The 25,361-nt window shown below is 48.1% G+C and overlaps 1 protein-coding gene across 1 annotated transcript in view; it reads left to right on the forward strand.

Moving 5' to 3' along the window:
- Positions 1-747: 747 nt before the first annotated feature.
- The window catches only part of BIVM (basic, immunoglobulin-like variable motif containing), a 28,336-nt gene continuing 3,722 nt past the window's right edge, over positions 748-25,361 (forward strand). Inside the window, exons 1-8 of the mRNA XM_078880190.1 lie at positions 748-1,868; positions 5,525-5,700; positions 9,707-9,929; positions 14,053-14,148; positions 16,285-16,389; positions 19,543-19,637; positions 22,056-22,188; positions 23,402-23,482. Of these exons, the coding sequence (XP_078736316.1) occupies positions 832-1,868; positions 5,525-5,700; positions 9,707-9,929; positions 14,053-14,148; positions 16,285-16,389; positions 19,543-19,637; positions 22,056-22,188; positions 23,402-23,482 (1,946 nt within the window). The 5' untranslated portion in view covers positions 748-831. The remainder of the gene's footprint in view (positions 1,869-5,524; positions 5,701-9,706; positions 9,930-14,052; positions 14,149-16,284; positions 16,390-19,542; positions 19,638-22,055; positions 22,189-23,401; positions 23,483-25,361) is intronic.

Genomic DNA, 25,361 nt, shown 5'->3' on the forward strand with positions numbered 1-25,361 from the left:
GTGTATAGTGTAGTGTATAGTGTAGTGTATAGTAGCGTAGTGTATAGTGTAGTGTATAGTGTAGTGTATAGTGTAGTGTATAGTGTAGTGTATAGTATAGTGTAGTGTATAGTAGTGTATAGTGTAGTGTATAGTTATGTGTATAGTGTAACGATCAGTCATTGCACGCAACGTGGTTGCTCCACGCAACTTGGTGGTTGTTGCACACAAATTGGTTGCGTACTGCAACTTTTCCGGAGCGTCTTATATAATCCGCTGAATACAGTAGGAATCTACGTGGCAATTGCCGCCCTCCCCCCCCCGCCACCCACCTCGACTCCTTCAAAAGTTGCCATGAGACTCGGGCGAGGTTTCTTCCTAAACAAGGGAGCAGGCAGCAACTCGTCAACAATCCACATTTTGCCCCGCTTAATATTTCGCGTGTTGTGTTTTCCAACAGGAGATCGTGTGTTGACAAGTTGCAACAGCTGCAAGTTGCGCGACAACGGATACCTTTGGTTGAGAGACCAAACTAAAACAAATTCTACACCTTAATACAATTGAGCGGACATTTGTGAGAAATTATCTTCAGCCAACAACTGTGCGATGAGCACCTATTCCACTAACGAAATTGCGGACAAAGTCTCAGAGGCAGTAGCCATCGGCAAGCTATTGACACCTATCCCGCTCACCAAATCAACCGCCTCGCCCGCCACCTCTTCAGCAACCTCTTCCATCACCACCTCATCTGCATTGTCCACCTGCCTGTTCACCTCTTTGCCATACTTCACCACCATCTCTTCCGTTGTCCCTCAGTTCACGACCGCTCCCACTTACACGGCCGCCTATTCCATGTTCCCAACCTTGCTCTCCTCTTCTTCCTCTGCCTCCTCATCCACCCTGCCAACCACCTCTTCATCGCTGTTCACCAGAGTTGCGACCACCAGCTCATCGGCCTCGCCCACGACAACTCCTGCGTCCACCTCTCGCGTCACCGCCACCTCATCCCCTTACACCTCTTCCGCCGTCTCGTCCACGTCCTCCCCGTACTTGACCACGCCCTCATCTTCGTCCATCACTCCTAGCTCCACCTCGTTGACTTCGCCCACCTCCTCATCCTTATTTCCTATAACCTCATCCACCACCACCACCACCTCATCGTCCTCATCCACTGCGTTATTTACCACCTTCTCGGCCACCACACCTCGCCTCTCCACCTCTTCCTGGTCCACTTTCTTCACCTCATCCATCACCTCCGCATCCATCACCGCCTCATTGTCCACCACCACCTGGCCCACCTCGTTCACTTCATCCGCTGCATCCTCATCCCCGCCCTCTGCCGTCGGCACCTCTTCAACCTCACCTACGTTTTCTGTCATCTCATCGGCTGCCCCCTCGTCCGTTACCACCTACTCCGCGTTTACCACCTCACCAACATCATCCTCATCATCATCCTGCTTGCCCACCCCCTCATCCGTAACATCCTCATCCACCGCCCCATCGTTTACCACCTCTTCAAAATACTCCACCGCTACCGCATACACCACCACCTCGTACACCAACTCACCCACCCCCTCGTTTACCGTCTCTTCATCCAACACCTCCTCCTCCTCGTCGTCCATCTCGTCCTCCACCTCGTCGTCCACCTTGTCGACGCCAGCCCCCCCTCTTCCGGTGCCGTCTCCCCCGTGCCGCAACTCTTGCGCCCTGCTCGTGCCGCTGTGCGTGGAGCCTCGCGCTCGGGCGAGCCTCTACAAGGACACCCCCCCCACCTACTCGCCGCTCACCTACTCGCCGCTCACCACATTGCCGCTCACCACATTGACGCTCGCCTCCTTGACGCCGACGCTGCCGAGATTCAACTCTGCCTGGAGCCCGGGGGAAGCCGGGTAAGGACACTTGAGATATATTGTTGGTTCTTTCGGTAAAGTCACGTAGAAGGGAAATAATAAAATAATCTAAATAAAACAATCAAATTCTCACAACGTTTCGATTGCAACACAAGAACCAAGAATATGAATCCCTGCAGTCGTGAAAGCTTTAAATCGAAAGACACTTGAGATATATTGTTGGTTCTTTCGGTAATGTCACGTAGAAGGGAAATAATAAAATAACATAAATAAAACAATCAAATTCTCACGACGTTTCGATTGCAACACAAGAACCAAAAATATGAATCCCTGCAGTCGTGAAAGCTTTAAATCGAAAGACACTTGAGATCTTCTTGGTTCTTTCGGTAAAGTCACGTAGAATGGAAATAATAAAATAATAAAAATAAAACATCATAAAATAATTCTCACGACGTTTCGGCACACAACGCAAGCAGCCGTCCTCAGGTGAAGAACAGGTCTGTCGGAAAGACAGTGTGCTTTAAATCGAAAGACACTTGAGATGTTAACTACCTCGCCTGGTATACATGAAGACGTGGGTTCAATCCCAACCGTGACGGCTGCTGTATATTTGGAGTTTGTCTCTCTCCCTGTGGTCACTTCAATTTTTCTCCGGGTACTTCGAGTTTTCCCTCCGTATTTAGAATCAAAATCACGCGTTAAGCGAATTTGGCTGCCATACATTTCCACGTGATGATAAGCCACTTCGTTATAATTTGTGGCCAGGTCGCTTCTAAATAGCTCCGTGGGCCTTACCTGGTAAAATAAAAATAGCTTATTTTTTGGCGGCATTCCTGTGGCCTCTACTGCTGCTGCTACCGATGAGAATCTGGGTTTGGTTATTGTCTTCGCTTTGTTATCATCAAGGAGCATAAACCATCACGGGAATTCTTGTCATCCTCGCAGCGGTGGCGGCTTTTGGCAAGCCATAGAACAAAGACGGTCAACGTATCGCACGCTTTCAGATGTGCTTCTGCGGCCATCTGGAATGCTCTTCCTTTCGATATTAGGAAGCCACTGGAGCTATGTACTTTTAAATTACCTAGGTTGAAAACTAATTTCTTTATAACTAATTTTTTGTTTAGTTTGTTATCCTTCCCCCGCACCTACGATTAGCACGGTTGGCTAACTACTGTGGCAAAGAACTTCAACATACATCATCATCATCGTCGTCAACATCATCATCATCTACAACATCATCATCATCTACAACATCATTGTCATCATCTCCATCAGAGACTCAGGCCGCTGAGAAATACTGTCCTGAGATTCAGACACAGACACATTGAGACTCGGAGACACAGACTGAGACACAGACACATAACCGTGGAGCTATCCTGAGATACAGATTCAAACGTTGACACGTGTGTAGTGTAATAGCACCCTCTGGTGGACAGACAGTGCACACGCCGGCGAGCGTGCTCACGGGTGTGTTGGCAGGGCGGAGGAACTAGGGCAAGGGTCACAGAGGACCCCGTCTGGAAGCCCCTGGAACCTGTTAGTGGGTTCGAGAAGGGAGGCTCGGCCTGGGTGGAGTTAGGCCGCGCTGGGAGGATAAAAGGAGCCGAGGGCGGGGAGCTCGAGGCTGCCGGTTCTGGGATTGGATTCGTCTCGTCGTTGCTGTCGTCTCAGTCGCTGTCGTCGCTAAACGTCTTCGCTCGATATTGCGCTGCCAGATAGTTCTAGATTTGAAGCTTTTGTGACTGCAAGGATTCATACCCTTAGGTTTTTTCGGTAAAGTCACGTAGGTAAAAAGTAAAATTAAAAGTTAATGAAAGTAATAATGGAAATAAAATAAAATAATGAATCACGACGTTTCGGAGGCAACACAAGTCTCCGTCATCAGGTGGGACCGTCACAGCTAAAATTACTGCATCGATGGAAGATGCCAGAGAGTTGTTGGCTGTCTCGGTCAGTGCTGTCAGTGTTAGTCGGCTAGCGTTGTGTACAGGCTAGGATAAGCGGCTGTAGAGAGTGTCGCAGGCGAGACCATGGGTGTTCAATAAAAGAAGGTGCCTCCTACAAACCTCGTCTCCGAATCACTGACACTACGCATGCAATCACAGAGACACTGAGTCATACTGAGTCACAGACACATACACGCATTGAGACTCAGACACAGACTCGGAGACACAAACTCAGACACATGGAGACACAGAGAAACGGTAAGATACAGATTCTTTGGTTCTTTCGGTTAAGTCACGTCTAAAGATAAAATAATAAATTAAATAATAGCAGATTACGACGTTTCGATTGCAACACAAGCAATCATCATCAGGCATAAAAGATGTCTATCTGCTTGTATGTCTGTCTATAGTTTTCTAGTTAGATTTTTGTTGCTATTTCTTTTATGCCTGATGATTGCTTGTGTTGCAATCGAAAAGTCGTAATATGCTATTATTTAATTTATTATTTTATCTTTAGACGTGACTTAACCGAAAGAACCAAAGAATAATTCCTGCAGTCACGAAAGCTCCAAAATGAAGAGGGTAAGATACAGACTTGGAGGAAGTGAGACACAGACACAGAGATACAGCCATGCAGATATAGATTCAAACATTGACACGTGCAGACTCGGAGACCCTGAGACACAGACTCAAGACACAGAACTACAGATTCAAACACAGAGATTCAGAGACACTGAGATGTACTGAGACACGGACTCTGACATAATCACATTGAGGCACAGAGACATCGCTAGAGGCACACAGAGACACAGACAGAGACACATTGAGACACAGGAACCTGGAGACACGGAGACACATTCAGGCACAGAGACACATTGAGGCACAAAGACATCGCTAGAGGCACACAGAGACACAGACACATTGAGGTGCAGAGACACAGATGGAGACACACACAGATACCCAGATAAAGACACGGAAACACAAATCGAGGCACAGACACTCAGCTAGAAGCACACAGAGACACAGATACACCTTCTTGGTTCTTTCTGTAAAGTCACGTAGAAGGGAAATAATAAAAGAATAAAAAGAAAACATAATAAAATATTTTTTTATTTTATTTTTATTTCCCTTCTACGTGACTTTACCGAAAGAACCAACAAGATGAATCCCTGCAGTCACGAAAGCTTTAAATCGACACAGAGACACGTTGAGACTAGATTTGAAGCTTTCGTGACTGCAAGGATTCATACTCTTAGTTCTTTCGGTAAAGTCTTGAATCCCTGCCTCACTTGATGCAGCAAATCTAGCTGTGACGGTCCCACCTGATGACGGAGACTTGTGTTGCCTCCGAAACGTCGTGATTTTATTGTTTTATTTGTATTAATTTTTATTTCATTTTTTTACCTACGTGGTGACTTTACCGAAAGAACTAAGAAGATGAATCCCTGCAGTCACGAAAGCTTTAAATCGAAATTTTATTATGTTTTATTTTTATTATTTTATTATTTCTCTTCTACGTGACTTTACCGAAAGAACTAACAAGATGAATCCCTGCAGTCACGAAAGCTTTAAATCGAAATTTTATTATGTTTTATTTTTATTATTTTATTATTTCCCTTCTACGTGACTTTACCGAAAGAACTAACAAGATGAATCCCTGCAGTCACGAAAGCTTTAAATCGACACAGAGACACTTTGAGACGCGCAGACACGGAGACGACATGCCTGGCGATTCTGTATTGTCGCCAGGCCGCCGCTCTGCGTTGAGAAGACGCGAGCCGTCGCGTGGGAAGTCGACACTTCGGACTGGGCCATGCATCCATCCCGCAACCACAACCGCGCTGGTGGCGGCGGTGGTGGTGGCGGTGGTGGTGGTGGTGATGGCGGCAGATTCAGCGCTAGCCCACGCGTCGTCCGACAAAATGGTGAGATGTACAGAAATAGCATCACGCATTTCACAAGTAGTACTAATCGCATATCTGCATTTCCCATAAATATGCAAAATTCCTCTTGATACGCAAATTATTTTGTCAAGGCGCTCTTCGCCCCTCCATCCCAGCTTGAATAGTCGCTCCAAGCCTGGGGCTTGTCATTCAGACTCTGTCTTCTCGACAGACCTGTTCTCCACCTGAGGACGGCTGCTTGTGTTGTGGCCGAAACGTCGTGAGAATTATTTTATTATGTTTTATTTTTATTATTTTATTATTTCCATTCTACGTGACTTTACCGATAGAACCAAGAAGATGAATCCCTGCAGTCACGAAAGCTTTAAATCGAAATTCAGTATCACGTTGTTTGTATGTACAGTAAAACCTTGGATTGCGAGCATAATTCGTTCCGGAAAACGTGTTTGTAATCCAAAGCACTCGTATATCATATTCTTATTATTTCTATTATTTTATTATTATTTATTTTTCACCTACGTGACTTTACCGAAAAACCTATTTAAATTTCTATTTAAAGCTTTCGTGACTGCAGGGATTCATCTTCTTGATTCTTTCGGTAAAGTCACATAGAAGGGAAATGATAAAATAATAAAAATAAAACATAATCAAATTTCGATTTAAAGCTTTCGTGACTGCAGGGATTCATCTTCTTGGTTCTTTCGGTAAAGTCGTCACGTAGAAGGGAAATAATAAAATAATAAAAATTGAACGTAATCAAATTTCGATTTAAAGCTTTCGTGACTGCAGGGATTCATCTTCTTGATTCTTTCGGTAAAGTCACGTAGAAGGGAAATAATAAAATAATAACAATTGAACATAATCAAATTTCGATTTAAAGCTTTCGTGACTGCAGGGATTCATCTTCTTGGTTCTTTCGGTAAAGTCACGTAGAATGGAAATAATAAAATAATGAAAAATAAAACATAATAAAATTTCGATTTAAAGCTTTCTTGACTGCAGGGATTCATCTTCTTGATTCTTTCGGTAAAGTCACGTAGAAGGGAAATAATAAAATAATAAAAATTGAACATAATAAAATTTCGATTTAAAGCTTTCGTGACTGCAGGGATTCATCTTCTTGATTCTTTCGGTAAAGTCACGTAGAAGGGAAATAATAAAATAATAAAAATTGAACATAATAAAATTTCGATTTAAAGCTTTCGTGACTGCAGGGATTCATCTTCTTGATTCTTTCGGTAAAGTCACGTAGAGTGGAAATAATAAAATTTCAACATAATAAAATAAAAGAAGCTCAACATACATATATACACACACACAAAAAGCAGTTCTAAAGAAATTAGTTTTCAATCTAGATTATTTAAAAGTGTATAGCTCCAGCGGCTTCCTAATATCGGAAGGAAGAGCCTTCCAGACGGCCGCAAAAGCGCACCTGATGACGATGATGATGATTTTTGATGACGTGCTCATAACGATGATTTGTTGTTGGATCGTATTTTGTGATGATAATAATACTGGAAGGAACCACCTGGTTACACCAGCCCACAGGGGATTATTGTGTCCGTCCGTCCGTCGTGCATCCAAAAATGGGAGGGGTGGGGCTGGGTGGAGAGGGGAGGGTTGGGAGGGGCTGGGTGGGGAGGGTGGGGAGGGGCTTGGTGGGCTGGGTGGGAGGGGTGGGGCTGGGTGGGTGGGGAGGGGCTGGGTGGGAGGGGTGGGGCTGGGTGGGGAGGGGCTGGTCACCCCGTGGTGCCCTTATAAAACTCAACGTTTAACCTACTCACGCCGGCTTGTGCCCGCCCTCACAGTCGGCCATATTTGCGGAATACACCACGCCGCCGTTGACCCTGCAGGCCATTGACCGAGCAACCCAACGTTCCTACCAGCTCCCTCCGCAGGACAATGTGTTCTAATTTATATTTATAGAGAGCGCCTTCACTCAAGGTGATCGAATGACGTAGCTTTCAAAACGGTGACAAGACAATGCAATGGTGTTCTTGGCAGGGGCAGTGCTACAAGGTATCGGAGGAATGAGCGAAGGCGCTAGACGGGTGCTTGGGGAGGGACGGGAAGCAGCTTATGCTGCAACTACCACTGCGTCTCTACCTGCTGCTGATGATGATGCTTGTTACTACTGCCTCTTATTGCTGATGATGCTGCTGTTGCTCATTGCTGCTGCTGCTGCTGATGATGCTGCTGCTTCTTACCACTGTCTCTTATTGCTGACGATGCTGCGGACGATGCTGCTGCTGATCTCCCTGCTGGTGATGATGCTGCTGTTGCTCATTGCTGCTGCTGATGATGATGCTGCTGTTGCTCATTGCTGCTGCTGCTGCTGATGATGATGCTGCTGCTGATCTCCCTGCTGCTGATGATGCTGCTGGAGCTTATTGCTGCTACTGATGATGATCCTGCTGCTGCTTCTTACTACTGCCACTTATTGCTGATGATGCTGCGGACGATGCTGCTGCTGATCCCCCTCCTGCTGATGATGCTGCTGTTGCTCATTGCTGCTGCTGATGATGCTGCTTCTTACTACTGCCTCTTTTTGCTGATGATGCTGCGGATGATGCTGCTGATGATATCCCTCCTGCTGACGATGTTGCTGGAGCTTATTGCTGCTGCTGCTGCTGCTAATCTCCCTGCTGTCGCCGATGACGATGATGGCCATTGCCGCCGCTGATGATGATGACGATGCTGCTACTGCTGCTTGTCGCCCTGCTGGCCATGAAGACGATGTTGCTGCTGCTGCTGCTGATGATGATGATGATGGCCATTGCCGCTGCTGATGATGATGACGATGCTGCTACTGCTGCTTGTCGCCCTGCTGGCCATGAAGACGATGTTGCTGCTGCTGCTGCTGATGATGATGGCCATTGCCGCTGCTGATGATGATGACGATGCTGCTACTGCTGCTTGTCGCCCTGCTGGCCATGAAGACGATGTTGCTGCTGCTGCTGCTGATGATGATGATGATGGCCATTGCCGCTGCTGATGATGATGACGATGCTGCTACTGCTGCTTGTCGCCCTGCTGGCCATGAAGACGATGTTGCTGCTGCTGCTGCTGATGATGATGGCCATTGCCGCTGCTGATGATGATGACGATGCTGCTACTGCTGCTTGTCGCCCTGCTGGCCATGAAGACGATGTTGCTGCTGCTGCTGCTGCTGCTGATGATGATGATGATGGCCATTGCCGCTGCTGATGATGATGACGATGCTGCTACTGCTGCTTGTCGCCCTGCTGGCCATGAAGACGATGTTGCTGCTGCTGCTGATGATGATGGCCATTGCCGCTGCTGATGATGATGACGATGCTGCTACTGCTGCTTGTCGCCCTGCTGGCCATGAAGACGATGTTGCTGCTGCTGCTGCTGCTGATGATGATGGCCATTGCCGCTGCTGATGATGATGACGATGCTGCTACTGCTGCTTGTCGCCCTGCTGGCCATGAAGACGATGTTGCTGCTGCTGCTGCTGCTGATGATGATGGCCATTGCCGCTGCTGATGATGATGACGATGCTGCTACTGCTGCTTGTCGCCCTGCTGGCCATGAAGACGATGCTGCTGCTGCTGCTGCTGATGATGATGGCCATTGCCGCTGCTGATGATGATGACGATGCTGCTACTGCTGCTTGTCGCCCTGATGGCCATGAAGACGATGTTGCTGCTGCTGCTGCTGCTGATGATGATGGTCATTGCCGCCGCTGATGATGATGACGATGCTGCTACTGCTGCTTGTCGCCCTGCTGGCCATGAAGACGATGTTGCTGCTGCTGCTGCTGATGATGATGATGATGGCCATTGCCGCCGCTGATGATGATGACGATGCTGCTACTGCTGCTTGTCGCCCTGCTGGCCATGAAGACGATGTTGCTGCTGCTGCTGATGATGATGGCCATTCCCGCTGCTGATGATGATGACGATGCTGCTACTGCTGCTTGTCCTGCTGGCCATGAAGACAATGCTGCTGCTGTTGCTGCTGCTGCAACTGGGTCTCCTCTCTCCCCCGTTGGCTGTGGCAGTGGCTCCGGTCGGATCTCTGAGCACGGACAACCCCAGGTGGCAGCAGTGGGCGGCGGCTCGCGCCGCACCGAACCCGCCCCCGCCGGGGCCGGCCACACCGATTCTAGCTCCCCCGCCGGACACACCCTCGGGCCCACCACTGAATCAAGCCGCACCGCTGAACCAAGCCATGTGCTGCGTGGGAGGAACTCGCCAGCGGAAGGTTCTGGACCTGCGAAGATGGTGAGGGCGGCGAGGATGGTCGAGGGTTGGGACCGGGGTGACTCGCTGGGGGGGGGGGTGAGGGAGACTGTAGAGGAGGTCGTGGGTTCGATCCAACCCCTGACGCCTGCTGCTGTATATTTGGAGTTTGCGTGTCTCTCTCTCTCTCATCATCACGGTGGCTAGGAGATGTTAACTACCTCGCCTGGTATGCAGGAGGTCGTGGGTTTGATCCCATCCCTGACGCCTGCTGCTGTATATTTGGAGTTTGCGTGTCTCTCTCTCTTCCCGTGGACAGTGTTTCCCCTCCACGTGCAGAAACACGCGTTTAGATTGTTCGGCAGCTATAAATGTCCACATGATGATAAGCCACTTTGTCGAGCTATCATTTGTGATAGCCAGGGTCACTTCTGACAAAGAGTTACATAGCTCAGTGGGCCTTACCTGGTAAAGTAAAACATTATTTAGTGTAGTAGTAGGTTTTTACCCTTTAAACTGGTACAAAACTGACACCTTTATTATACAAGGCATCATGTTTGCAATAACCGCAACACAAGCAGTCAAAATGCAAACAAAAAGAAACAACTCTGATGATGATATGCATTGTCCTTGAAGTTGATTGGTCCACACCCGAGACAGCTTTTCTTAGAGCCTAGTCTCCATTGGTGTTGGACCAGATGACGCCAAAAGGCATACAACTCAAAGACAGCGCACTATCAGAGTATTGAGAGCTCGGGTTAAGCATTTACACTATGAGACATCTCCTTTACCAGTGGCAAAATATAGTAGTAGTTTTTACCCTTTAAATTGGTACAAAAACTGACACCTTTATACAAGGCATCATGTTTGCAATAACCGCAACACAAGCAGTCAAAATGCAAACAATAAGAAACAACTCTGATGATGATAATGATATGCACTGTCCTTGAAGTTGATTAGTCCACACCCGAGACGGCTTTTCTTAGAGTCTAGTCTCCATTGGTGTTGGACCAGATGACGCCAAAAGGCGTACAACTCAAAGACAGCGCACCATCAGAGTATTGAGAGCTCGGGTTAAGCATTTACACTATGAGACATCTCCTTTAACAGTGGCAAAATGTAGTAGTAGGTTTTTACCCTTTTGTATAAAGGTGTCAGTTTTGTACCAGTTTAAAGGGTAAAAACCTACTACTATATTTTGCCACTGGTAAAGGAGATGTCTCATAGTATTATTTAGTTTACTTGTGTCTCACATCAAGGGAGGGGCTTGGGTTCGACTCCCGACTTGGGCGCCGGGCCGTGTGAAGTTTCTAAGTTCTGCAGAGCGGGAGTGAATCATCAGATCAGTATCAAAATATTTGTTTTATACTGGGGGAATCCGATGAGTTGCAAAGCTCTTTTTCACAGGTGTCCAGTAGGGGCGTGTAAGAAGAAAGTTACACCAAACAAACAACACAAAAACACGATAGGAGGGCAAATTATAGGAAAGGTAAACGATTCACCTAAAAATATACGAATAAAACTAAACTCTTTTGATCTTTATACTCTTAGGTTTTTTCGGTAAAGTCAAGTAGGTAAAAAAATGATAAAAATGATAATAGAAATAAAATAATAAATCACGACTTTTAGGAGGCGACACAAGTCTCCGTCATCAGGTCGGACCGTCACAGCTAAATTTACTGTATCAAGTGAGGAAAAAATCCAAGAGGCAAGCTCTTAAATACAAATTCATATGCTTAGGTTTTTTCGGTAAAGTCACGTAGGTAAAAAATTTAAATTAATAAAAGTAAAATAAAATAAAAATCACGACGTTTCGGAGGCAACACAAGCTTCCGTCTTCAGGTGGAACCGTCACAGCACGATTGCTGTATCAAGTAAAGAGAAATTCCAAGAACACAGTATTTGTATATATACTGGTTGAGGGTGGGAGGGGCCAAGGTAGGCCCTGGATATTATTTTTGTGAGGTTCGGTGCGGCTGAAGCACGCTGTTTGGAATGAGCCTTTGTTGTGTAGACTAGGTTCGGCTGCTGTAAAGGTGCGTGTAAATGGAACTGAGCCTTTTGTTATGTAGAGGTGGTGCGGCTGAAACCGCTGCCAGGAATGAGTCTTTGTTTTGTCGACTGGTTGAACTGGGAGGTTCTAAGAGTTGTTAAGATGCGGCTCATGTAAAGGTGCGGCTGCTGTGAATGGGACTGAGCCTTTGTTACGTAGATGAAACAGCACTTTGTTACGTTGCTGGGATTAATTCTAGATTTTCCAAATATGTGTGGTAAAACTTAAAGTAGGAAAACCAGTGTGTGAAAAAAGAAGAAGAAACTCTACGGTAACTGAAGAATAGTGCCTGTCAAATAAGATGGTCCAAATTTGTGTAGTTAAATCTTTTTTGCATGGTTAATAACATCATTCCAATGATTACAAGTTGGGTGGGAGGGGCTTATCTGAATGTGAATGGGACAGTGGGGGGGTGGGGGCAGAGCTTGGAGTTGCGGCCGATTGTTGGCTGACAACTAAAAAATACAAAAAGGAGAGCACTGTTAAACGCTGGCGATGTAAACATTCGGTAAAGTAGAATAGTACCTGTCAAATAAGAAGGTACAAATATGTGTAGTTAAATCTTTTTTTACATGATTAATAACATCTTTCCAATGATTACTCAGTTTGTATCCATCATCACGGTTGAAGTTATGTCTGTGTTTGTATATCTGGATGGCCTCGTGTACAAACCTTTGATGGTAGCCAGAAGGGTTGTTATTTTCTACCTACGTGACTTTACCGAAAAAACCTAAGAGTATGAATCCTTGCAGTCACAAAAGCTTAAAATCTTTTGATCTTACCAGGTAAAGCCCGCTGAGGAATTAACTTATTTTTCAGCAGCGACCTGGCCACAAATGATAGGTCAACAAAGTGGCTTATCACGTGGGAATTTATAGCAGCAAAATAATTAAATAATCCCGGTGCATGCTTCTAAATGTAGAGGGAAAAACCGGAGAAAAAATTCACACGACCGCAGGGAGAGAGACACACCGCAAACTCCAAATGTACAGCAGCAGGCATTGTCAGAGTTGGGATCGAACCCACGACCTCCTGTACACCAGGCGAGGTAGTCAACATCTCCTAGCCACCGTGATGATGATGAGAGAGACACGCAAACTCCAAATATACAGCAAACATTGTCAGAGTTGGGATCGAACCCACGACCTCCTGTACACCAGGCGAGGTAGTCAACATCTCCTAGCCACCGTGATGATGATGATGATGAGAGAGACACACAAACTCCAAATATACAGCAGGCATTGTCAGAGTTGGGATCGAACCCACGACCTCCTGTACACCAGGCGAGGTAGTCAACATCTCCTAGCCACCGTGATGATGATGAGAGAGAGACACGCAAACTCCCAATATACAGCAGGCATTGTCAGAGTTGGGATCGAACCCACGACCTCCTGTATACCAGGCGAGATAGTCAACATCTCCTAGCCACCGTGATGATGATGAGAGAGACACGCAAACTCCAAATATACAGCAAACATTGTCAGAGTTGGGATCGAACCCACGACCTCCTGTACACCAGGCGAGGTAGTCAACATCTCCTAGCCACCGTGATGATGATGATGATGAGAGAGACACACAAACTCCAAATATACAGCAGCAGACATTGTCAGAGTTGGGATCGAACCCACGACCTCCTGTATACCAGGCGAGGTTGTCAACATCTCCTAGCCACCGTGATGATGTTGAGAGAGAGACACGCAAACTCCAAATATACAGCAGGCATTGTCAGAGTTGGGATCGAACCCACGACCTCCTGCATTCCAGGCGAGGTTGTTAACATCTCCTAGCCACCGTGATGATGATGAGAGAGAGACACGCAAACTCCAAATATACAGCAGCAGGCCTCACGGTCGGGATCGGACCCACGACCTCCTGTATTCCAGGCGAGGTTGTTAACATCTCCTAGCCACATTGGCGCCCCGGTGGTGTTGGCCACCCAGCCCCCTCATGTACCGTGCCGGCCTTCGTAGGTGCTGCTTGCTAGCAGCACTTGCCCCAACAGTCTGTTCAGGCTCTACGGGGGACCCTTTGTCTGTTTGTATGTGGGGAGCCGGCGGTGCCTCTCACCGCCCTCACCTCGTGTGCTGCCCCCCACCCCGCCCGCCACCGCAGGCACTGCGTGAGCCGCCCTCAATACAAGAAGTCATGCGGCATCTCGGCCCTCGTTTCCTGCTGGAACTTCCTGTTCAGCTCGCTGGGAGCCGGCTGGTGAGCTCCACTGCACCCCATTCACTCCTCTCAACGATCCCTCTAAAGGAATCCCCCCACAATCCCAGCCCCCACCCCTCCACCCGTTGCCCACCCCGTGTCCCGTTACGGACGGGACTGGGTCGCGACGCGTAACTGGAGCAGCCATGGTGGTGGTGGTTGCGGTGGCTTTGATTGAGTTCACCCCCTATTAAAGCCTTTAGCAGTCTAAATTTCGATTTAAAGCTTTCGTGACTGCAGGGATTCATCTTCTTGGTTCTTTCGGTAAAGTCACGTGGAAGGAAAATAATAAAAGAATAAAAATAAAACATAAAATAATTCTCACGACGTTTCGACCACAACGCAAGCAGCCGTCTTCAGGTGGAGAACAGGTCTGTCGAGGAGACATAGTCTGAATGGCACGCCCCAGCATAAATAGTCGCTCCAAGCCTGGGGCGTGCCATTCAGACTCTGTCTTCTCGACAGACCTGTTCTCCACCTGAAGACGGCTGCTTGGGTTGTGGCCGAAACGGCGTGAGAATTATTTTATTATGTTTTATTTTTATTACTTTATTATTTTCCTTCTACGTGACTTTACCGAAAGAACCAAGAAGATGAACCTTTAGCAGTCCGTTAAAGGCTATTATAGGGGGGGATCTTTGTCTTTTTGTGCGAGCGTTGACGTCGCATCGGCCTGTCGAGCAGGGCATCCATTGGGGTTGGCTGCCGGTAAGCCAACGCTGTGGAGGCAGCAGCGAGGGTGGGTGGATCACGCAGAGATGTGGAGACGGCGTGACGGCAAGGCGTGGGCAAATCTCCGTCTGTGCCACACTCCCTGTGGGTATTGAGGAGGTGACACATACCCTGGCTCCTCCTCCGCCAGGTGAAGGCGGTATAAGGCAAAGCGTGGACTATTCTCCACCTTATGAGGCCTCCTTTGCCAGTTGCAAAATATAATAATAGGTTTTTTTACCCTTTTTTCTGGCAACAAAACTGCAACCTTTTTTTTACGAGAAATCATGTTTGCATTAACCACAATACCTGCGGTCAGAATGCAAACAAAAAAAACACACTCTGATAATGTTTGCATTGTCCTTGAAATTGATTGGTCCACACCAGAGACAGCTTTCCTTAGAGCCTAGACTCATACGGTGTTCGACCAGAAGACGCCAAAAGGCGCACAACTCAAAGACAACGCACCGTCAGAGTAATGAGGGCTCGGGGTTAAGCATCCACATCATGAGGCCTCCTTTGCCAGTAGCAAAATATAAAAAAAACCTATTATTATTCTCCACCTGTGCCATGTGGATGGGATAGACAAGGGGTGGGGAACCTTTTTTATTTGCCAAAGGCCATTTGGATATTTATAACATCATTCGCGGGCCATACAAAATTATCTTCTTAAAAATTAGCCCGTTATATTTGGTCAAACATTTAATACTGGTAGGAACCACCTGGTTACACCAGCCCACGGGATTATTGTGTCCGTCCGACCGTCCGTCGTGCATCCAAAAATGGGAGGGGTGGGGCTGGGTGGAGAGGGGAGGGTGGGGAGAGTGGGGCTGGGTGGGAGGGGTGGGGCTGGGTGGGGAGGGGCTGGTCACCCCGTGGTGCTCTTATAAAACTCAACGTTTAACCTACTCACGCCGGCTTGTGCCCGCCCTCACAGTCGGCCATATTTGCGGAATACACCACGCCGCCGTTGACCCTGCAGGCCATTGACTGAGCAACCCAACGTTCCTAGCAGCTCCCTCCGCAGGAGGAATGTGTTTAACTCACACCCCTAATGCGATGGGCTGGAATTGAATCTCTTTGGCGAGGCGTGTGACGTTAGCTGGTGTTGATGATGTTGCTACTCGCAACTGCTTTTCCAGGTTTATCTTGCAACAAAACTGACACCTTTTTTACAAGGAGTCATGTTTGCATAGACCACAATACCTGCGGTCAGAATGAAAACAAAAAAAACACACTCTGATAATGTATGCACTGTCCTTGAAGTTGATTGGTCCACACCCGAGACAGCTTTCCTTAGAGCCTAACGCTCACCAACAATCCTACCACAAACGCTAACCCTGTCACCAACCCTAGCCGCGTCATTGCTAATACTAAGCCCCAACACTTGCACTGACCACAACTCTGACTTCACCGTGACCCCAGGCTGCCCCCCGTGACCCAGGAAGACGTTCTGCTCATGCTCGGATTCCGACCTCCGTTTGACGAGATTCGCTTTGGCCCCTTCACGGGGAACACCACGCTCATGCGGTGAGATGCAGGGACACGCGGGGGGACACGGGGAGACACGGGGGAGACGTGGGGAGATACAGGGAGAGGCAGAGAGACACAGGGACACGCGGGGAGACATGCGGGGAGACACGGGGGAGACTTGGAGAGATACAGGGAGACGTGGGGAGATACAGGGACACGCAGAGAGACACAGGGACACGCGGGGAGACATGCGAGGAGACACGGGGGAGACGTGGGGAGATACAGGGAGACGCGGGGAGGTACAGGGACACGCAGAGAGACACAGGGACACGCGGGGAGACATGCGGGGAGACACGGGGGAGACGTGGGGAGATACAGGGAGACGCAGAGAGACACAGGGACACGCGGGGAGACATGCGGGGAGACACGGGGAGACATGCGGGGAGACACGGGGAGATACAGGGAGACGCAGGGACACACGGGGAGACACAGGGACACGCGGGGACACGCGTGGAGACACGGGACGTGCGGCGAGACACGGAGAGACACGGGGGAGACTTGGGGAGATACAGGGAGACGCGGGGACACGCGGGGAGACACGGGGACATGCGGGGACACACGGGGACACGTGGGGAGACATGCGGGAAGACACGGGGAGATACGGGGAGACGCGGGGACACGCAGGGAGACACAGGGACACGCGGGGAGACATGGGGAGATACGGGGACATGCGGGAAACACGGACACAACACCACGCTCAGGCAATGAAACATGGGAGAGACGCGTGGACACAGAGACACGGGGACACAGAGAGACATACAACACCACAATCTTGCAGTGAGACACGGCATGCAGCTCTCAACCCGTTCTTCATTGAGTCACTGGTGCGGGTGTGTTGTTAGCATCGCCGCCGGGGAGACAAAGGCGGCCGTGCGTGGTGCTGGCCACCCACCCCCCCCCTCGTGTGTGCCGTGGCGACCTTCATAGGCGCTGATGCCCGCCAACGGCACTTGCCCTCAAGAGCCTCTTTAAAAACAGCGTACAGTAAATCTTCTTGGTTCTTTCGGTAAAGTCACGTAGAAGGGAAGTAATAAAATAATAAAAATAAAACATAATAAAATAATTCTCACGACGTTTCGGCCACAACGCAAGCAGCCGTCCTCAGGTGAAAACCAGGTCCGTCGAGGCGACAGCGTCTAAATGAAACGGCACACGAGCTTGGAGCATCTATATAAGCTGGGCGCCTTGACAAAGGAATTTGCATATCAAGAGGAATTTAGCATATTTATGGGAAATGCAGGAATGTGATTAGTACTGCAGCGTCCAGCAGAGGTGTGGACTCGAGTCATGTGACTTGGACTCGAGTCAGACTCGAGTCATGAATTTGATGACTTGCGACTCGACTTGGACTTGCATAACAATGACTTTGTCCCACCTATGAGATGTGGACTCGAGTCATGTGACTTGGACTCGAGTCAGACTCGAGTCATGAATTTGATGACTTGCGACTCGACTTGGACTTGCATAACAATGACTTTGTCCCACCTATGAGATGTGGACTCGAGTCATGTGACTTGGACTCGAGTCAGACTCGAGTCATGAATTTGATGACTTGCGACTCGACTTGGACTTGCATAACAATGACTTTGTCCCACCTATGAGATGTGGACTCGAGTCATGTGACTTGGACTCGAGTCAGACTCGAGTCATGAATTTGATGACTTGCGACTCGACTTGGACTTGCATAACAATGACTTTGTCCCACCTATGAGATGTGGACTCGAGTCATGTGACTTGGACTCGAGTCAGACTCGAGTCATGAATTTGATGACTTGCGACTCGACTTGGACTTGCATAACAATGACTTTGTCCCACCTATGAGATGTGGACTCGAGTCATGTGACTTGGACTCGAGTCAGACTCGAGTCATGAATTTGATGACTTGCGACTCGACTTGGACTTGCATAACAATGACTTTGTCCCACCTATGAGATGTGGACTCGAGTCATGTGACTTGGACTCGAGTCAGACTCGAGTCATGAATTTGATGACTTGCGACTCGACTTGGACTTGCATAACAATGACTTTGTCCCACCTATGAGATGTGGACTCGAGTCATGTGACTTGGACTCGAGTCAGACTCGAGTCATGAATTTGATGACTTGCGACTCGACTTGGACTTGCATAACAATGACTTTGTCCCACCTCTGGCGTACAGTAAAACCTTGGATTTGCGAGCATGACTCGTTCCGGAAACGTGTTTGTAATCCAAAGCACTCGTTTATCAGTTGTGATCACGTGACGCTCGGCAGACAAAGTGTCTGCACGTACTACTCGTATTGCAAGACCTCGCTCGTTTATCAAATGAATACTTATTAAAATGTTTTGCTCGTCTTGTAAAACACTCGCAGACCAAGTCACTCGTAATCCAAGGTTTTACTGTATTTATTTATGTATTTGGCACACCTCATCTTCTTGGTTCTTTCGGTAAAGTCAGACCTGTTTTCACCTGAGGACGGCTGCTTGCGTTGTGGCCGAAACGTCGTGAGAATTATTTTATTATGTTTTATTTTTTTAATTTTATTACTTCCCTTCTACGTGACTTTACCGAAAGAACCAAGAAGATGAATCCCTGCAGTCACGAAAGCTTTAAATCGAAATTTTATTATGTTTTATTTTTATTATTTTATTATTTCCCTTCTACGTGACTTTACCGAAAGAACCAAGAAGATGAATCCCTGCAGTCACGAAAGCTTTACATCGAAATTTTATTATGTTTTATTTTTATTATTTTATTATTTCCCTTCTACGTGACTTTACCGAAAGAACCAAGAAGATGAATCCCTGCAGTCACCAAAGCTTTAAATCGAAATTTTATTATGTTTTATTTTTGTTATTTTATTACTTCCCTTAAAATTTCCCTTAAAACATAATAATTATTGTATTATGTTTTATTTTTATTATTTTATTATTTCCCTTCTACGTGATTATTTGATGTTTTATTTTTATTATTTAATTATTTCCCTTCTACGTGACTTTACCGAAAGAACCAAGAAGATGAATCCCTGCAGTCACGAAAGCTTTAAATAGAAACAGCGTATTTGTTTATATATTTGGCGTGCGTGCGCGCGCGTGCGCTGGCGCGTCGGAGATGGTCCCGCAAGAAGTAGACACTGCAGAACTGTTGCTTGTGCCCGGCTGGTGGGGCAGGTGGTTCCGGCAGGTGAGCGACATGCTGGGCGTGCGCAGCTCTTCGCACGTCCTCTACAAGCCCCACGGGAAGAACCGCACGCCCGGAGAGACACGTACGTACCCTGGGGGGAGTGGCGTTCGTACCCTGGGGAGACGTGTTCGTACCTGGGGAGACGTGTTCGTATCTGGGGGAGATGTGTTCGTAACTGGGGGATACGTGTTCGTATCTGTGAGATGTGTTTGTACCTGGGGGAGACGTGTTCGTACCTGGGGAGACGTGTTCGTAACTGGGGGAGGTGTGTTCATACCTGGGGGAGACGTTCGTACCTGGGGGGAGTGGCGTTCGTACCCTGGGGGAGATGTGTTCGTATCTGGGGGAGATGTGTTCGTACCTGGGGAGAAGTGTTCGTACCTGGGGGAGACGTGTTCGTACCTGGGGGAGACGTGTTCGTATCTGGGGGAGATGTGTTCGTACCTGGGGAGACGTGTTCGTACCTGGGGGAGACGTTTTCGTGCCTGGAGGAGACGTTTTCGTGCCTGGAGGATATGTGGTCGTATCTGGAGGATGTGTGTTCGTATCTGGGGGAGACGTGTTTGTACCGGGGCGTTGTGGCACGCGCCAGGATCGTCAGCCAGCCCGCGGCCACCCGGCGGCTTTGGTGGTGGTGGTGGTGATGATAGAGTTGGTGGTGGTAATAGTGGTGGTGATGGTATTGTTGATAGTGATAACAGTGGTGGTGGTAGTGATGGTGTTGATGTTGATCGTGATGATTGTGGTGGTAATAGTGGTGGTGATGGTATTGTTGGTGGTGATAACAGTGGTGGTGGTAGTGATGGTGTTGGTGGTGGTAATAGTGGTGGTGATGGTATTGTTGGTGGTGATAACAGTGGTGGTGGTAGTGATGGTGTTGGTGGTGGTAATAGTGGTGGTGATGGTATTGTTGGTAGTGATAACAGTGGTGGTGGTAGTGATGGTGTTGATGTTGATCGTGATGATTGTGGTGGTAATAGTGGTGGTGATGGTATTGTTGGTAGTGATAACAGTGGTGGTGGTGGTGGTAGTGATGGTGTTGGTGGTGGTCCTGATAGCGTTAATGTTGATTGTGATGATTGTGGTGGTGGTAATAGTGGTGGTGATGGTATTGTTTTTGATAACGTTGATGGTGATGGTGAAGACAACCTTGGTTGTGGTGATGGTGGTGATGATAGCGTTTCTGGTGATGATATGATGACATCAATGGTGATCGTGATGTTCATGATGGTGATAGTGTAGTGTTGTACAGACGGACTCTTCAACGTCTTTTGTAGCACACACTTTTATTCGTCTTATTTACACAGTCCCTATGCACTGAGGGGTATACGGTCCCCTCACCCGTTACACTCAGAACGTACAAGCCCCCGTACCCTACAGGCTACTTAATATCCCGCTCTTTCAGTGTCCTCTGACTGGACCTAGGGAGATGTCTCCCGACCACTGGTTACTCTGAACCCTAGCCCTGATAAGGGCTGGAGGGCTTGGTCCAGGGTCCTAGGCTTCTTCCGCCGTCTTGGGTCTTCGTGTAGTCGAACTCCCCGAGAGCTCTCAGCGCTCTGGCTTTATACTTGCTCGTGGCCGGGTTGTCCAATCCCCGGCCACCTTGTGGAACCCTGTGATTGGTCGTTCCCAATATGCTTTTCGATCCCAATTCACCCTATCTGACCCTGACCGTTTGGTCGCGCGGGAAAACCTTGTTTACGGTCAGCTCTCACAGCTTGTGAGACCCTGACCGTTAGTTTGAGCGGGAAAACCTTGTTAACGATTTGCTCTCCGAGTTTGTGAATATCGAGTGGGTAACTCTACTACAATAGTAACAGTGATGATGATAATGATGATGTCAATGGTGATCGTGATATCATTGATGGTGATATTAACAGTGATGATGATGTCGATGGTGAGAGTGGTGATGGTGATTGTAGCAGTGATGATGATGATATCAATGCTAATAGAGATGTTCATAGTAAAAGTGATGATGATGATGATATCGATGTTGACAGTGATGATGATGTCGATGGTGATGATGGTGATGATGGTGATGATGGTGATGGTAACAGTGATGATGATGATGGTAAAGATGATATTGATGGTGATCGTGGCTTTCACGATTGTGATAGTAACAGAGATGATGTTGATGTCGGTGATGGTAAGAGTGATGATGATGATGATATTGATGCTCGTGACGTTCGTGATTGTGATAGCAATGGTGATGATGACGATGGTGATAGTGATGTTGACGGATATGATGTTGATGTCGGTGATGGTAACAGTGATGATGATGTCGGCGGTGATAGTGATGTTCATGATGATGGTGATAGTAATAGTGATGATGATAGTGATGTTGACGGAGATGATGTTGATGTCGGTGATGGTAACAGTGATGGTGATGTCGGCGGTGATAGTGATGTTCATGATGATGGTGCTAGTAATAGCGATAATGATGATGATGAAATCGAGATTGTGATAGTAATGGTGACGATGTTGACGGTGATGCTAGCGGAGTCGGCGTTGGAGAAGCTGACGCGTGGACTTCGAGACGACTCGAAGGCGTTCATCTACCACTGCCAGAACCACTACTTCTGTCCCATCGGATACGACGCCACTCCCCGGCCAGCGGCACACGCCTACCGGTGAGACGCAGGCACAGAATCGGGGTGGGAAGCTCCCCTCTGCGAGTAGCAGCGCCTGTGAAGGCCGGCACTGTGGCACACGAGGGGGGTGGGTGGCCAGCACCACGCCCGGCCGCCTTTGTCTCCCCCAGTGGCGATGTTTTTACACACCGCACCAGGTGCTCATCTGAGGCTGAGTCGACCTAGGGGAGGCCCAGGTCCGTTTCAGATAATCGTCACCGGTGTTGGTGGTCATGACGGGAATCGAACTCGGGATTGCTGGGTTTTAAATGCAGTGCGCTCAGCGCAACGTTACCGCACATACAGATACACAACAACATCAACAACAACAACCGCCGTTCGCCACGGTGACGTCGCCACAGCGCTTGCGACGTCACCACGGCGCTTCTACCAGGCTAGGTGTACAAAGACAAAGATCCCCCGTGTAGGCTCAACAGGCTGTAGGGGCAAGTGCTGTTAGCGAGCACCTATGGAGGCCGGCACGGCACACGAGGGGGTGGGTGGCCAGCACCACGCCCGGCCGCCTTTGTCTCCCCAGTGGCGATGTTTACTACGCACCGCACCGGGTACTCATTTGAGGCCGAGTCGACCTAGGGGAGGTCCAGGACCAGTTCAGACAATCGTCAATTGGTGTTGGCCGTGAGCGGGAATCGAACTCGTGTCGCCGGGTTCGTAGCGCAGCGCTAACCGCTTTTCTACCTCTGCACGACGTGTAACAACGACCAAAGACGCGCAGCGGACGTGATTGAAGTATAGTGATAGGTTTTTTACCCTTTAAACTGGTACAAAACTGACACCTTTATACAAGGGATCATGTTTGCAATAACCACAACACAAGCAGTCAAAATGCAAACAAAAAGAAACAACTCTGATAATGATATGCACTATCGTTGAAGTTCATTGGTCCACACCCGAGACAGCTTTTCTTAGAGCCTATTCTCCATTGGTGTTGGACCAGATGACGCCAAAAGGCGTACAATCAACTTGAAGGACAGTGCATATCATTATCATCATCAGAGTTGTTTCTTTTTGTTTGCATTTTGACTGCTTGTGTTGTGGTTATTGCAAACATGATCCCTTGTATAAAGGTGTCAGTTTTGTACCAGTTGAAAGGGTAAAAAACCTACTACTACATTTTGCCACTGGTAAAGGAGATGTCTCATAGTGTGATTGAAGGAGTTGGGGGTGGTGCCCTCTTTTCTCTCTGTGCCAGGCGAGGGGAATCCGCTCCGCTGGACTACTGGATTCTCATCGGAGAAACGAGCCGCAAGCACCCGGCCATCCACTGCAAGAGGTGAGGGGGGCGGCCACTGGCTTGGTTTTTATTATTGTAACGCGTGGCGAACACTCAAACGCGTTTTCTCTGAAACATTGTTCTTTCCTTCGGGAACACTTTTTGCGCAACGCAGAAACCCGCCCCGTGATAATGCACGCCGTTATAACGCACGCGGAACACGCGACCGTTGTATCGCGCGAAACGCGCTCCGTTAAAATGCCAAACGCGCGCCGATACAACGCAGGAAACACGCGCCCGTGAGAACGCGGCTTCTGAGCGGGTTGACAACGAACCAGGGGCGGTTTCTTCATTAGGGCGATTGGGCGACGCACCACCAATGTGTGAAAGGCACTTTTTAAATCACATTAACAATCTCATTCAACCACAGAGCTATGCTAGCCGTTACTGTGCCTCTGGATATAGTCCAATCAGCGTCATGTCACGTTCTGTGGAGTACTGCCTCTTTTTGGGCGATTTCACTCCGGCTGAGAATCGCCCAAAGTGGTCCCATAGACTTACATTCAAAGATGTTTTTTCTCGAACGCGGGGCACTGCAATGCATTCTCTATGGCTTCCGGGAGGGCTCGCACTAACGTGCTTACGTCATCATACGTAAGCACGTTTCATCCAACAATATAATTTGCCGCCACCTAGTGGAATCTTTAATAAAAGAAACTTGAGCGGATTGTATTAATAGTGAGTATAGAAACAAACAAGATGTATTGTAAGAGTCACTTTATTTTTCATTAATATTAAAGAAGTGAAGTTGCCTTTACACGCTTAAGCTGTTAATTTATCCATTGCATGGGCGGACCTTATCCTTATCAATCATCCAGACATTTGCCCCCCCTGAGAGATTTTGCAGGAGCCGCCACTGCAACGAACTACTTTCTTGAACTGCGCGGCTGAGCGGTACAGTTATGCAGCAGCACGCGGAGGGATATGGTCACGCGGTGGCGGCGTAGCCTCAGTTATCCGTCCCCGCCGACTCACTGCGCGGGCTGCGTAGTAGCGCTAATTATCTCACGATAAACGTTTCTGGGTTTAGATGGCGTTATTTATAAATGTGTCGTAACCCTCCACCACCCGACACGGCCAATCAGTAAAACAGTGTCGCGTTTGACAAAAGACAAAATAGTTCACTGCTTTAGCCCCCACATCGGTGTGTTGAAGAGTGAATCCGCAACATTTACAATTTTTGAGTTGTACTGTGACGTTTCGCTGGTAATTGCATCCAGCATCATCGGGCAATTCGCCAGAATGGTGAGGCTCTGCTGCGTCTCCCGTTCTTATATAGAGCAGCAGCAGCAGGGTGACGTCATCATTCTGGCGAATTGCCCGATGATGCTGGTATGTAATTACCAGCGAAACGTCGTACTACTCAAAAAAAAATTGTAAATGTTGTGGATTCACTCTTTAACACGCCGGTGTGGGGCTAAAGCAGCGAACTATTTTGTCTTTTGTCAAACGTGACACTTTATTTTGTGCTGATTGGCCGTGGTCGGGTGGTGGAGGGTTACGACACATTTATAAATAACGCGATCTAAACCCAAAAACGTGTATTGTGAATAATACTGGTCGCGAAAGCCTGCTTACGTGTTAAACTGACATCTTATCTCGCCAAACTTTACCGTTACGACATCGTTCATGGGGGAAATCGTTTCTCGCCAAACGCGGAACTTTTCCCGCATCTCCGACTAGCGCGTTCGGCTTCGTGCGGTGCGAAACAAGTCACACGTACATACGTGCGTACCGTTCAGGAACGCATCTAGCGCGTTAAGGGAGGATTATTCTTTGGTTCTTTCGGTAAAGTCACGTATAAAGATAAAATAACAAGTTAAATTAAATACTAGCATGCGACGTTTCGATTGCAACACAAGCAATCGTCATCAGGTAT

Source organism: Lampetra fluviatilis, chromosome 56 (genome assembly GCF_964198595.1).
Source record: "Lampetra fluviatilis chromosome 56, kcLamFluv1.1, whole genome shotgun sequence".
NCBI classification, from domain to species: domain Eukaryota; kingdom Metazoa; phylum Chordata; class Hyperoartia; order Petromyzontiformes; family Petromyzontidae; genus Lampetra; species Lampetra fluviatilis.